The sequence below is a fragment of the Melitaea cinxia genome, chromosome 2 (genome assembly GCF_905220565.1).
Source record: "Melitaea cinxia chromosome 2, ilMelCinx1.1, whole genome shotgun sequence".
Lineage (NCBI taxonomy): Eukaryota > Metazoa > Arthropoda > Insecta > Lepidoptera > Nymphalidae > Melitaea > Melitaea cinxia.
The window spans coordinates 8,101,982-8,117,319 of NC_059395.1; the positions used below are offsets into that span (position 1 = coordinate 8,101,982).

At 31.8% G+C, this 15,338-nt stretch overlaps 1 protein-coding gene across 2 annotated transcripts in view; it reads left to right on the top strand.

The window, feature by feature from the left end:
* The window catches only part of LOC123663848 (TLD domain-containing protein 2-like), a 41,240-nt gene that overhangs the window by 16,931 nt on the left and 8,971 nt on the right, over window positions 1-15,338 (top strand). Inside the window, exons 1-2 of one of the 2 annotated variants that reach the window (XM_045598488.1) lie at window positions 10,212-10,432; window positions 13,765-13,883. In XM_045598488.1, the coding sequence (XP_045454444.1) occupies window positions 10,352-10,432; window positions 13,765-13,883 (200 nt within the window). In that variant the 5' untranslated portion in view covers window positions 10,212-10,351. Of the gene's footprint in view, window positions 1-10,211; window positions 10,433-13,764; window positions 13,884-15,338 lie in introns of those variants that run through there. The other variant, XM_045598497.1, reaches the window with a different exon arrangement.

A 15,338-nucleotide genomic window follows, 5' to 3' on the forward strand; every position in this document is an offset into this window, starting at 1 on the left:
TTATTTATTTGTGATAGACGACAGGCCCCGGGCGTGGCGCGAGCAAGTTTTCATCTCTTTTTCGTTAATGTTTACATTGCATATAACGAATAATTCAAAACAAAAACTTAATTACTTTCATAGTTAAAGAAGCCAGTCTTATGAAAAACCAAGCATTATCAATAAAAGCAAAGGAACATTACAGATTCTTCATTTTAAACGATGGCTCACAGATTTTGTCACCCTCTGTTACTTCTCCGAATCATTTAAAACCGAAATACATAACGTTATATTTCGGTATTACAGTTTAATCGGTAACCGTTTTATTACGGTTTTGGAACCGAAATAAAACGGTAACCTTTTCAATCGGTATCCGATTCATACGGTAACCGTTTCAAACGGTTACCTTTATGAATCGGTTTGGCGAACCCTGCAATGGAAATCATGTAATACAGGCCGCCGTGTACTGTGTAATCATCTCTTGTTAGGTGCCAGCGCCGTTACACAATGACATTGTAGCTCGAGTTGTGACTCTAATGGCGTTCGCTTTAATCCTTATCTGGAGTATCGGAGCTGAAACATGTGGAATGCGTACCTGCTGCCTCTAGCTACCTCTTTTCTTTAGCTATGCGGGTACTCACTGCTTTTCACTCTTGCGAAATATTTGTTTATTTTTTATTTGTTGCCATCTATATTAGTCGAACAATAAGCGGATTTACCATCCAACTTTAAGACGTGCAGTATATGAGGGTAGGTAGATGTGCCAAGTTAAAAAAGAATTTATGTTATAGGCAATGATTTATTTCATCATACCTATTTACATATTATTGTGTTAGTCATGGTAGTTATTCCAGAGCAATTTGCAACAATTTGTCAATTTGCGATCGCATCACGGAAAACACTAGACGGTTTTTGTAAAATTTCGTCATAGCAGTATTTCAATACGTGTCATACGTAGCTTATAATTTTTTTAATTAAATTTGTTCATTTAACTTGTGAATTTTTTTATAACGGGCTTCAAAAAGTATGTTACTTTTACGGTGTTTACGTATAGGAAGACCCTAATAAAAAGAGACTGCGAACATATCTTGTGTTTTTTTACGGAAAAAAACAATTACATGCTAATGAAGCCTTACGCGTTGACATATTGCACTTGATGTTGTGCGTCATGAGTTAACTGATGCCATGCAGGTCGACCTTTAATTGTTCTTTCAACTTATTTCCTATTATGTTATAGAAATATATGTTTCTGAACAGTTACAGTCAGATCAGAATTTTTGGTTAAAAAATGACAAATCTTGTGTATTTTTACAGTGAATAAGTAAAAATTCGTGTGGAATGTCGAGTAATGTTACTATGTATATACTAACATTATAAAGAAGAGAGATAGGGTTTTTATTTTATAATACCTACCCATTACAAGCATACCAAAAGCCCACCCATACCCAAGAAATATAACTAGACCGATTTGAAAAAAAAAAACCACCAATGGAATGGTGTGTTATCGCTAGTGACTCAATTCTAACGAACTAAAAACGGAACAATTAAAGTCGTGGAGTCTATACAAGCGAACATGTGGCGTAAAGCTAGTACAAATACAAATAATAAAAATTTTCTTCAATGTACGCCACAAATAAACACCGAAAGAATAAAATAATGACAAAATAAACAAATGCATTATCGCTAAAAGAGCGATCGCATCCAGACAACCTTTGGGCAAGGGACTTAAAGAGAATAAAGCGGAAAGTCGGTGTACCAATGATATATAAATATTTAAAAAATATATAACAAAATAACAATAATATACATACCGATACAACTCATGGAATATACATAAACACACATAACACGTACATACATACACATACTATACTACATATGTAATTATACACAAAAAAGTTCGTATTACTACTCTATCATAATATTCTGTCATATTACCTAAACTATTAAGTAATAATTGTCAAAATTTTTCCGTTGTTTTTCCGTTTATATGTATAAAATATTCATTAAATTCGTGTTAAAATGAAGCACAACACAGTAGCTGGTTTAGTTTCGGTAATAAAAATATTAAATTTTACCGTTTATTTTAATATAGAAAATGTAAATAGTAAATGATACACTCAGTTTTATGTATTAAAATTATGTTCATATTAATTTATAATTTTTCTATGTCTCATGTGTAATCACGTGTGCTAAACGAGATTGTATGAAACCAGTTTGTCTCCATTATTTTTGAATAATTTTAACGCTAGGTCACTTTACATATTAATTATAGTTACAGTAATTTTCCATTTCTTTAGATTGGCTCTGATAAATATTTTATGCACAATCACGTTTTATTTATAGGAAATGAAAAACAACAAATATTAATATATGATAATTCTTGTTTTTAAGGTATTTGAGTTTCAATCTTAGACTGAATACAATAGGATGTTTTAATAAATTTGTTTATACTGTTATATTGTCTAAATAGTGTAACATATCTATGTTATTTATAGCGCTGATTAATTGGTATCAGTAACATTAGTTTCTAAATGAAATCTTAGCACTGATTGAGTATTGAATGTATTGCTTCCGCAAGATTATCGTCTCGTGTGGATATATAATAATAATAATGTAATAAATTATTACAATTTTAACTGTCCTGCTGAATTTCGTACCGCCATATTTTTTTGGGTCAATATTTAGATTGTTTTTTAATTTCAGAAAAAAAAAACTAATTCGGTGCAATAGTTAGAAAGTTGTGCGCTTCTAAATACATTTCAGATATTCATTTTAATTTATATAGATTGAAGTAATGACGTTTCTCTCCTAAGGCGCATATTAAGAATTGAACGGTTGCTCCAGGCGAAGTAATTTAAATATGAATAATATTATAAGAACCGCGTTAATGTGTGCACCGGAGTGGAAACTGATGTAATAGATTTAAATAGCAAAATACGTAACTGGAGCAATATTTTGATTCTTAGCATCGAATCGTAATTAATACGTGTGTTCATTTTTTGTCAAAAGTTTATATAATTAGGTCTATCTTTAAGCTATCATTGCAAACGCGAATATTTATCTAAAGTGATAACTTAAATATGTAGTTACTTAACAAGTACTGATTTTTTTTTTTTTTTTTTATACCTACTAGTACAAAGTACCCTAGAAGAGCTTTCCTTGAAAGCCAATAGTATATAAATCAATTCGATACAGAGCAACCTTGTCCTTCTTTCTGGGATTATTCCGCTGTTTGTTTTCTTTTTAAGGAATTTTGATTAATATTAATGTAAGCAGTATTAATATAATTTATGTATCACTATAATACACTTGTACCAAGTCGTGTGTTTTGATTCGTAAAAACATCTAATTTCATAATCTACACAGGTCATCAAAAAAATCGACCCACCCACTTTTTGTTTAATATTTATCGATTGTTTCACAGATAAGCTGTTTCACACGTTTGTTTTTTATTTTGAGGGTCGGTTACGATGTTTGGCATCTTATTTGTCGTAAATCTTATTGAACTTGAAGGTACTTAACCATTTCTTATACAGAAACACTGTTGAGTACTGATTTGATGGTTTTACATCGTAACAAATTCGAATCGTTCTTTGAGTCCGGAAGAGCCCTTTGTAGGGATTACTTGTTAATAACGTTAAGTTTATTTACTGTGGCTGTATTTTGATTCATTTTGACTAAAAATAATGAACACTACAGAAGCTGAGGCGGCCCAAGTTGTGGCTTTGCTGCAACAAGGCATAAGTCAACGTATCGTGGCCAGGAGGTTAAATCTGAGCCGTTCTGCAGTTCGGCGAGTTTACCAAAGGTTTCTGGAGACTGGGCAGTATCGAAGAAGGTCTGGATCTGGAAGACATAGAGTGACAACTCAAAGAGATGACCGCTTTATAGTGTTATCAGCTCTACGGAATCGACACCTATCTGATGTTGATCTCCAGCGACGCTTACGCGAAGATCGGGGGGTGGCTATAAGTGACAGTACTGTAAGAAGGAGACTTCGTGAGCAGAATTTAAGACCACATAAGCCAGCAACAGGACCACAATTTACCACAGCTCATCGACAAGCCAGACTTCAATTCGCACGTAATCATATCAACTGGACCATAGGCCAATGGGAGTCAGTTCTGTTTAGTGATGAGAGTCGAATGACTTTACACGGTTCTGATGGACGCCGTAATGTCATGCGACGGCCAGGTGAACGTTATACCCAGTGTTGCATAAGGGAAACTGTCAGTTATGGTGGGGGCTCTGTAATGTTTTGGGGTGGAATATCTTTGACTGGACGGACGGAGCTGGTTTTCATACGAAGAGGTGCTTTAACTGCTGCACGCTATATCACAGAGATCTTAGAAGACCATGTGATGCCTTATGCCGGCTATATTGGAGAAAACTTTGAATTAATGCATGATAATGCACGACCACACGTAGCGCGCATCACCACCGATTACCTTCAAGAGGTTGGCATTCGGGTAATGTCCTGGCCAGCAAGAAGCCCCGATCTCAATCCTATAGAGCATATGTGGGACACCCTAAAACAAAAGGTTAGAGCCCGTAATCCAGTCCCTACAACATTAGGAGACCTGGAAACCGCCATTAGGGAAGAATGGAACCGAATCCCTCAAGAGACCATTAAAATCTTGATAAGGTCATTAAAACGGCGGATGCAGGCCGTCATTCGAGCAAGAGGAGGGAATACGCAATATTAAATTGCAACAATTGTATGCATACCATTTAAGACTAAAAAACTAGAGCGTATTAAAAATTAATCAAAAAATCGTGTAAAATTAAAGATTCTGATTTTTAAATCAAAATCTTAAAAAAAAAACATTTTGATGTTTTAATTGTGATTAAATTGTTGTAAATAAACAAGTTCAATAAAACATTATTCAGTACTAAAAAGTTTTGTTGTGATTTGTTTAAAAAAAACGTGATTATCGGTAAAAACGCAGGTGGGCCGATTTTTTTGATGACCAGTTTATATTAGAATAATATTACATTAAAACTGCGTGAATAAATTTATGAAAAATTTTAAACGCAGTCTAGAATCATTAAAAATATATACATTTCTTATGTATTTATAGTACATTTCTTTTTTTCTACTTTCCAATATATAGTTAAACTAGCTGTGCGCGCGACTTCGGGATTTAAAAAAAATATATTGTTCAGTTCGCAGTTACAAAAAAATAAATAGAATAAAAGTAGCCTAAGTTACTCCATATTACATCAGCTATCTGCCAGTGAAAGTCCCGTCAAAATCGGCCCAACCGTTTCAGAGATTAACCGGAACAAACAGACAGACAAACACAAAAATTGTAAAAAATGTTATGTAGGTTTATGTATTTAGTAAAAAACGGTTATTTTAATATTACAAACAGACATTTCAATTTTATTTATTTGTATAGATATAAATAATTTATTATATTTATAAATTAATTAAAATTTAATGAAAAATTTAATAAATTACAAATCGACTTACAATTACAAAATGCACAAACCCAAGGTTAATCGTTATGTTTATTTGATTAAAATAACATAGCTCTATCACAAGTTATTTTAGTTTGATAAAGTGTATTTAGTATGGTGTTTACTATTTAGTATGGTTATCCGTTGACGACGGACGGCACATATTGTGTTAAAAAAAGATTATTTGATATACATTTTCTTAGCAGTTTAAAGTTGAAGGACTCCGCTTGATGCAGTTCACTCAAAGCACGTTTTTATTCCTTGTAATACTCTTAGGTCAATTGTTGGTGTCGCATTACGTCTAAGTGAAGGCACGTTATGTTGCACACGGAATTCTCGGGTCTATGTTAATAGTCGCTTCCAATAGTACTATTTTAATTACCGACCAGTTAAAGTTATTGTGTCTAGACTATAAATTTATTTATCTACTGATTTTATTATAAATAATTCTAACAATACTCACGTTAAGGGCTTCTCTGACCATTTTGAACGTGATTGTAATAAAAGATTTATTGTTTTGAATGCTTGTCTGATATTTTTCATATTGTTCCTGTTTTTAGTATTTAGTTTCATATTGTAGGAGTTTTCTTATGTATAATTTATTTCGTTTTTCGATAATTTTCGAATTGAAATAAATTAGTACTAATTTATCATTGGGACGCGGGTTTTGTTGCTTTTAAAACAATTTCAGTTGTCTCCTATGTTTGTTTAAAATGGCATTTTGAAATGTAAATCGTGCCAGATTCTCAGTCATATCATTCATTTATTTACTTAGAAGACAACCAGTATTTACTTACATGAAGTAAAACTAATAACATGTTTTTACTTCTTTTTTAACCGACTTCCAAAAAAGGAGGAGGTTCTCAATTCGCCTGTATTTTTTAAACGGTTTTATTTAGCTCACCCCGTTTGTTTTTTTATTTTTTCTTTATTTATTCTTGGGTCAAATTTAGTAATTCAAATTTCACCCTCTTCCTGTCAACCGATTAATCTGAAATTTTGTATACACTTTGGATTTTGGTGACAATACAATTATGTTTATTCATTATCATTATAAATTCAAGATGGCCGCCGCTACAAAATGGCGGATAATTTATGTTTTATTAATCCCATCAATATGGGTATCAAATGAAAGGGCTCAACAAGCAGAATACAATATACTATAAAAAATTGAAATCCAAGATGGCGGCCGCTACAAAATGGCGGATAACGTAGGTTTTATCGATTCCATCAATATGGGTATCAAATGAAAGGGCTCAACAAGCAGAATACAATATACTATAAAAAATTGAAATACAAGATGGCGGCCACTACAAAATGGCGGATAAGGTAGGTTTTATCGATCCCATCAATATGGGTATCAAATGAAAGTGCTCAACCAGTATAATCAATGTACTATATAAAATTAAAATCCAAGATGGCGGCCTCTACAAAATGGCGGATAACTTAGGTTTTATCAATCCAATCAACATTTGTATCAAATGAAAGGTCTCAACAAGTAGAATACAATTTACTATGCAAAATTGAAATCTAAGCTGGCCGCCGCTACCAAATGTCTGATAACAATTTTTTATCAATCCCACCAATATGGGTATCAAATAAAAGGGCTTGACAAGAAGAATACAGTGCACTATACAACCTCAATATTTAAGATGGGCCTTGCAATAATGAAGCACTAAATGAATTAAACAGAATGCGAAATAAAAACTAAAAACTAGAAAATAAAAATAGGTAAAAAAACTTTTTAAGTTAAACGGTTTTATGTTAAACATACATTGCAATGTTTAAGATAAATGTACTAAAAACCAAAAAATAATAAAATAGATACAGTCGTGGGAATTATAAACATATGCATAGACTAGACTAAAATAAAACCGTGGGGCACGTCAATTGTCTACAAATTATCGACTTAATGTGCGATAGAAGAATCGTTTAATTCGTCGTTAAAATAGGCAGTTGGCCCGCAGACGGTGAGGAAATTACTTACTATTTTCTTGCTCATGGAAATTCCAATAGTTATACACTCCATGTCAATAAAAGAGATGTTTCAACTAGTTTATCGTTGGACATTCTGGACTGCTGGCTGGCGAGGAATCGTTTCACTGCTCGTAGTTTGTCTTTAATCGACAAAACATATGATAAAAGTACTACTCGCTCACCACTATGAAACCCTAAAACTCGCTTATAATCGAGCTTGCTAGCTTGTTTCCACATTTTAGCCCTACTTATCACACGTCCATCGTTGTCGGTTGAACAACTGCCTAATTATAGTGTAACATTACAAAACAAACGTTTTAATTAACGATTGTAGACAATTGACGTGCCCCACGGTTTTATTTTAGTCTAGTCTATGCATATGTTTATAATTCCCACGACTGTATCTATTTTATTATTTTTTGGTTTTTAGTACATTTATCTTAAACATTGCAATGTATGTTTAACATAAAACCGTTTAACTTAAAAAGTTTTTTTACCTATTTTTATTTTTAATGTATGTTACATCAGAACTTTTGACCGGGTAGACCGATTTCGACAAATTTTGTTTTAATCGAAAGGTGGTGTGTTCCAATTGGTCCCATTTAAATTTATTTGAGATCTAACAACTACTTTTCGAGTTATATCTAATAATGCGTTTTTACTTGACGCTTTTTTCGTCGACCTACGTTGTATTACACCGCATAACTTTCTACTGGATGTACCGATTTTGATAATTCTTTTTTTGTTGGAAAGGGGATATCTCTAGTTTGGTACCATGATAAGGAAACCAGGATCTGATGATGGGATTCCAGAGAAATCGAGGGAAACTCTCGAAAATCCGCAATAACTTTTTACTGGGTGTACCGATTTTGATAATTTTTAATTCAATCGAAAGCTGATGTTTATCATGTGGTCACATATAAATTTTATCGAGATCTGATAACTACTTTTTGAGTAATCTTTGATAACGCGTAGTTGCTTGACTATTTTTTTCGTCGATCTACGTTGTATTACTTGTCGATGTAATTGAAGTCGGTTTTTTTTTTCGTTTGCGAGCAAACACAATTATATATATTATGTAAGTCTGCATATTAAATATATTTCGAATTTGTGAAATTTTCATTTTGATATTTCACCGTAAATTGCACTAAATATCTGCAGTTTAACAACAAAGTCGTATTTGAATGTAGCTGGTGAAAAAGAAAATTAGAAGGTTTTAATCAATATGTTAACGTGATAAATTAATTAATATGTTAACGTGATAAACGTCCCCCTAATTTCTTGAGATTAGTTCCTATAATATACAAAAAATAAATCCTGAACAGGAGGCTGTTTGATGATTAACTTTGTCTTGAGTTTGATCAACATTCTAGGTGCTTATAAATCTAACGAGCTTATGCCTAGCGTTGTTTATTATATAGAACCTGTTCTCCTCGCGTTGATTTATAGTGAAAAACAAATGTATATTCTATTAGTTTAAAAAGAAAAAAGAATTATTTATTGTTAATGTGTACCTACTGTCGATTCGAAATGAAGATTCTGCAGCGAAGAATTGGCAAACAACTCGGCAGTTAGTCTTTAAAAAAACCGTCGTTCATTATAATTTTAGACCAGTCTCCCATAAGATGATACAAATTAATGTTTTTCAATCTAATCATAAGTTTAAATACGAAGTCATGTGAAGTAAGTATGACGCCGAGATTTAAAGTATTTCGAGTAGTTTTAAATGTTTGTTTTTCACGATTAGCGATTTATGCTAACTAATCCTGCGGAGTTGTATCTTCGAGCGTACCAGTAGCTACTTGCAAACTTGCCGTGATTACGTCAATCATTTTTATTCTCGGTGCACTGAGCTCTGCTTCGAATGCTAATGGTTAATTAATTACATTATAAATATTACTTTACAGTACGTGTTTCGTAGGTTCTAGAATTACTATCGAAACAGTGTTATTGTTCCTTGAATTAAACTTGAATTTTTTAAACTACAACATTACTTGTACTTGATTATTCATTTATTTAAGCGTGGCAAAAGTAAATAATGTATGTTTTATGCGAAATGTTTTTATGATAGTTTTATGTGTATGGGGAAACAAAAGTTTTGTGATGCCCATCGTATGAATGGAAGTGTTTCCGAACACCCGAAGCAGTGGAGCGCGTCCGGATGTACATACGTGAGTCGACGTCACCTTCGCGTGTGGGTCAGCTGCTATAATGCATTAACATTCGCAATGCCGAACGTCTCGGCACCGTCACCCCACTCGGTCGAACAATGCAAGTTTTTGTCAATTTAATTATAGAAATTTAAGACCTGTTTACACTTCTATATATTAAAATTCACTTAATGTGTCTCATTTTAATGTTTAACTTTGCTATTTGAATAAGGTGCATTTGAACTATTAGTTTTATTACTTATTTGTTTGGAATCTCTAATTATTATAATTAGGTAATTTTCATCGTTTAAAATTAAAAATAAATTAATAAATAACTTGTTTATACGAGCTAAATTATTTGTCAACATTACGGTGGGGTCGGCTCGGTATAACCGCGGACCTTTCTTTCGTCTCTAGCTAGTTCCTCAGTAGCGTGACTCCGTTGTAGTCGTCTCTCGGTGTGTCAGCACGTTAAAGAATTCGTTAACTACACCGCGACGCTACTCATCCACGTAATTGCAGTGCCGAACGATTTCCGACATTAATGTACATAACTGAACCGGATTGCAATGCAATACCGAATATAAACGAGCGTTGTTTATAAGCAAACGCACGCAGTGTGTTCTCTACATGAAAGACTTTTAAAACCACGTAATCGTTGTAGGTGATTCTAAATACGGACTTGGCAAATGTGCGCAGCGCTTCTGTGTTCGCGTGTTTTGTTACAACTTTTATCGTAAAACGTTATTATTTGATGTGGATAAACTTGTTCGACACAAATGCAGACTATGAAATGGATAGAGATGGTGCGGTTCAGTCCCACGTCACCGGAAAGGTCTTCAACTTTCGACAGCGATAAGGTGAGACTGAACATAGTTTACCGTTAACAGACCAGAGGTGGGTTTGTAACGAAACCAACCGATGTTTTATTAAAATTTGATTTTGAGTAAACTTTAAACAAACTACGATATTCGATCATAATATCAAATTGTACATCGTTGTATCAAAACATAAATGTTTTTATACTAAAATTGTTTCCATGTGCCACACAATGTATCTATAGTAGGTATATTGTGTTATTACGATAGAGATTTTTTAAGGTTGGTTATCTTTAGCTATTTTAATTGGTCCATTCGATTTGGTATAATTTACTTCGATACAGATGTTATGATAATAATATAATATATAGGTACGCCTCGTTTTTATGATTTATTTATTATTGAATTCGTGTTATTGAGAATCGGTTTTCTGTTATACTTGGATTGTAAATATTGAAATAGATCTGTGTTGTTCGAATTTTGTATTTTTACATTGACAATATAATAAATAATAAAATACGCATAATAACTTTGGTAACATACTTTCTCTAGTATTATCCACAATGTTTTAAAAACAAGTGTCATAGTTTCCCACGCTTATAAATTAATATTTTGATTATTAAATATTTTGTTGATTTAATTTGAAGATTTTAAACAATACAATTACGTTTTCTTTTATTATTTAATTTAAGGATCTATTTACAACAGAATTTTGAATTCGGTTTGGTAGTTTTAAATAAAAGTAATAATATTTCGTAACGAGTCTTGTCAACATTATTTTTTTACTTGGAATAAAAATTTCATTATTTTTCATTTGTCTCGTAATTTAAAAAATAACAATTTCATGCGATCGTATTACTATACATTGTTTAAAAATATAATTTAAGCATTTTAATACGAGATTCAAGGACATTAGTTCTTATTTAATAAATTTGCGATTATAAACGGCATTGACTTCAATCTGGCGAAGATGAAAATAGCATATAAACTTTTTATAAACTTAGTTTTTGTGCGAAACCAGTTTAATACATTGGCTTTAATTACATACATACTCGTAATTATGTTATAATTATGTGCAAATCTTGTTTAAATTGGTCGAGAGTTATGTAAATATACTTCTTTCGTATCTAGTATTTTGGAAGCAAATGTTTTTCGTATACAAAGTAACGGCACTAATTGTTATTTTGAAGTTTAATTATTAATATTAAATTAATATATGTATGTTGTGTGTAATAAACTTACTTTAAGCAACAAAGTGTTCAACATTCCAATAGTCTCTTAACACTTTCAAGGTCTTGGCTTGAAAAATATTTACTATTAAAAAATAAATATGTATTTATATAAATTTAAATATCTGTAATAGTAATATTATTACAGATATTTTTCATCACGATACATTATAATAAATATATTTTTTTTTATTATTTGTTTGCAAATTATGTTGATCTTTAATAGATAATTGATTATAAATTTACTGATATAACGGGAACTTAAAAATGACTAGTAGGACGTAAATGTACAAGTTTTTGTCGGATTTGGTTTCAATCGATTCCCTATACCTATGGCGAGGAGCTTTTCACTACCAGTAGGACGTTTACGTAGTCTTAGTTCCTTGGGTTGGGTTGGACTCTGGGTTGTAAATTTGTATATATTGCGATTTATGCTATAATTAAAAAACTCTTAATATATAGTCAGTCGGAGACACGGGTTCGAATCCCGCTGGAGCGGTCAATTTTTGATATGATATTCAAAAATGTTTAAAAAACTCTTCTTAGTTTTATATTCCTAATAATTTTAAATTTCCAAAATAATAAAAAACTTTTGATTGTCTTTTTTAACTACTTTTTTAAAGTTAGTTTAAACATACAGTTCATCCATTAAAAAGCCAAAACTTTTATAAGAGAATATTAAAATGTTAGCATTAAGTATTTTTTTTATATCCTAATGATAACATAATTCAGTGCGATATGCGAATAAGGTCGGTTTAGCTTCTTACTTTTTTTGAAGTACTTAAACGAAAGTGACGTCATAAAACTATTGTATTTCCAATCATAATATAATCCCCTTGATTGTTTCGGATATCACTAAGTAATAAATGCATTATGATAAAGAGACGCGGAGATAAAATGTTTACTTTTTAATCAGACACTACTTGAAACAGTTTGTGTTACCTCTCAGCGAGACGAGACGTATTAGCGATCGATTATTTTCGCTATAATAATTATGTTAATTGATTAATTAATAAAAATATATTTAAAAATTAAGTCTGATTGTGTATTTTTCTCAATTAAATAAAAATAATAAAAATATAAAAATGTGGCGTAAAGTTGTCCGTAAAGTTATAAAAAAATTGAGAAAAGTGGATAAAATAGCGTTTGATATTGCGTCTAAAAGAGGTTCTATACCATCGATATGCAGGAGGGGAACTATGCATTGTCTTTGTAAGGTGAGATTTTAGACATATTTAAATAACAAATTCTTATCGTAATAAATACCATAATATTGCAATAAAACTAGTTTTGATACTAGATTATTTTTCTTTAAAACGTAAGGTTGTCACTAAATAACTGACTTTATAAGCAGGATATAAAGTTGTAATATTTATTATTACAGAAAATGATAAACGAAAATTTTTATGAGTTTTCATATAAAAAAAAAAAAAAAAAATAGTATAAAAATTTAACATATCTTGTAAGACAGTGTTTGCTAACAACTTTTACAGCGATACGACCTTACTTTCACGTTAATCATAAATTAATATTTTATTTATTCTTTTAAATTACAACTATCTTCTCCTTTCCACTAGTTGTTTTGTCGTTAGAGGAAGTAGTGCTCGCTCTGATGCGATGTAACGTTGAATGTGAACCGTAGTGATTGGGAATGTTTGTCATTAGCGTCGCTCATACCTCTACTTGTTATGTTATTACCTCCATTAATCAAATTAAATCCATCGCATTACCCACAACCATCAGATCATTGAAGTGTCATTCATCATTTTTTTTACTTCAAGTATGGTGCACATGTGTACATGTGCTTGACGTTGCAGCACTGAATGTTTTAGAATGTGTAGAGTTCAAAATAACCAGTTTCACGAACTTTTATAAACATTAAAACTGTTCTTTTCTTTTCCTATTAAAATTCTGTATATGCGATATAACTGTACGGGGGAAATAGGGTGGCGTGCGTTGAACGTTTAAAAATTCTGAAACTGGTTCATTTTGGGAAAGTGCACTTGGCTACCGGTTCAAGACGAACTACTTTTTAGCAAATGAAGTTTTAGTGTACGTGTGGGCCGAGCCGTGCTTGAGTGTTGAGTGTTTTTTTATGGTCGTAATATATTGCAATTGTCTAACGTAACGTATATCGTGTTGTAGGTGTTGTCGATGAGCGATGAGCTGCGGCGCGCGTTGTACTCGTCGGGCGCGTCCGTCGACATGGAGTTCTCGCCACCCGACCTCATCGGTACCTCAGAGATATTCACTATGGAGCACAGGTTAGTGAAAACATTCTTTAGTTTGATCCCTAGCAGAACATAATTATATTACTATATGCACAAATATTTCCATTGTTATCATAATTACAATCCTGGTCTTCCCATATATGGAGAGGAGGATCAGGCTTTTTCAATTAAGTTTAGATTAGGATACTGAAATCGCGAGTTCTCACCGCTTTTCATTGGTTTGGCGGAATAGAATAGATACTTATTGTTGTGGTATTTTGAGGGTATTTGTAAATATCTTAGCAGTGAATTTTTGTTGTTTATTTCTCATATTAGACTTTCTACATCAAAAATATTTGCTTATTAAATAATGATATTATTGTAGAATAAAAATAGAATAAAAAAGCAGAATTTTTGGGCAAAGTTCTTTAACGTTATGTTAAATAATTTTGTTAAAAGAGTATTAGATATTACACAAATCATTATTCGTAATCCACATAGCTTAATTTTGAAATACGGACTAATTTAAGAGTCCACTGCATTATATCTACGTAAAAGATTAGTAAAAGTCGTAAAATTCGCACAATATCTGTATAATAAATATACATGCACTCGAACTTTCTCGTAAACGTATAGTATCACGGTGTTTAAAACGAAGTGGGTTCCAGAGTCGTACAGTCTGAAGTTAGGAATAGTTACAAAGGAATTAAGTTTCATTAGCATACTAAGCTTACACATGAGATTAAGATTTGAGGTATACTGGAGACTGTAAAGCCTAGAATCAAATTGCAAATGACGTAATAATATGTACACATGATGAAATATGTGTATGTGCATTTACCTTAAGATTTTTCAATATATTGGATAAAGGCAGATTAGAAGAGAGAAATGAGGAATTTTAGAGATTTAAGGCGAACAAAGTATTGACGTCATATATAGTTTCTTTTTTGGTTCATTGAAGGTAAAAATAATAGATAATACAAATGTAAGATCAAGCGCATGCAGAAATAATTGTGTTTATTCGCAAACGTAAAAAACCGAATTCAATTACTTCGTTTATCTATAAATGAAAAAAATAGTCAACCAGATACGCATTGTTAGATATAACTCAAAAAACACTCACTAGATCTCAATCAAATATAAAGAGACCACATGACAAGCACCAGCTTTTGATTAAAAAAGAATAATCAAAATCGGTCCACCCAGTAAAAAGTTATGAGGTAACACATATAAAAAAGTATAATCGAATTAATAACCTCCTCCTTTTTTGGAGTCGGCTGAAAATATGTGTAATTAGTTCTAGAAGTTACTTAAATAACGTTAATGATTATAAGACGACTAATTGTAGCTTTGGCCTTAATAGCGAATGTTGATTTCCTAACTTATTAACGTATATTTTACAATAAATGAGCTAAAAGTGAACTTTAACTACCACAAAATATGTCAATAAAGAGCAAAAAAAAATGCCACCCCACGCAAACCCACGCATATTGTCATGTATAAAATCCT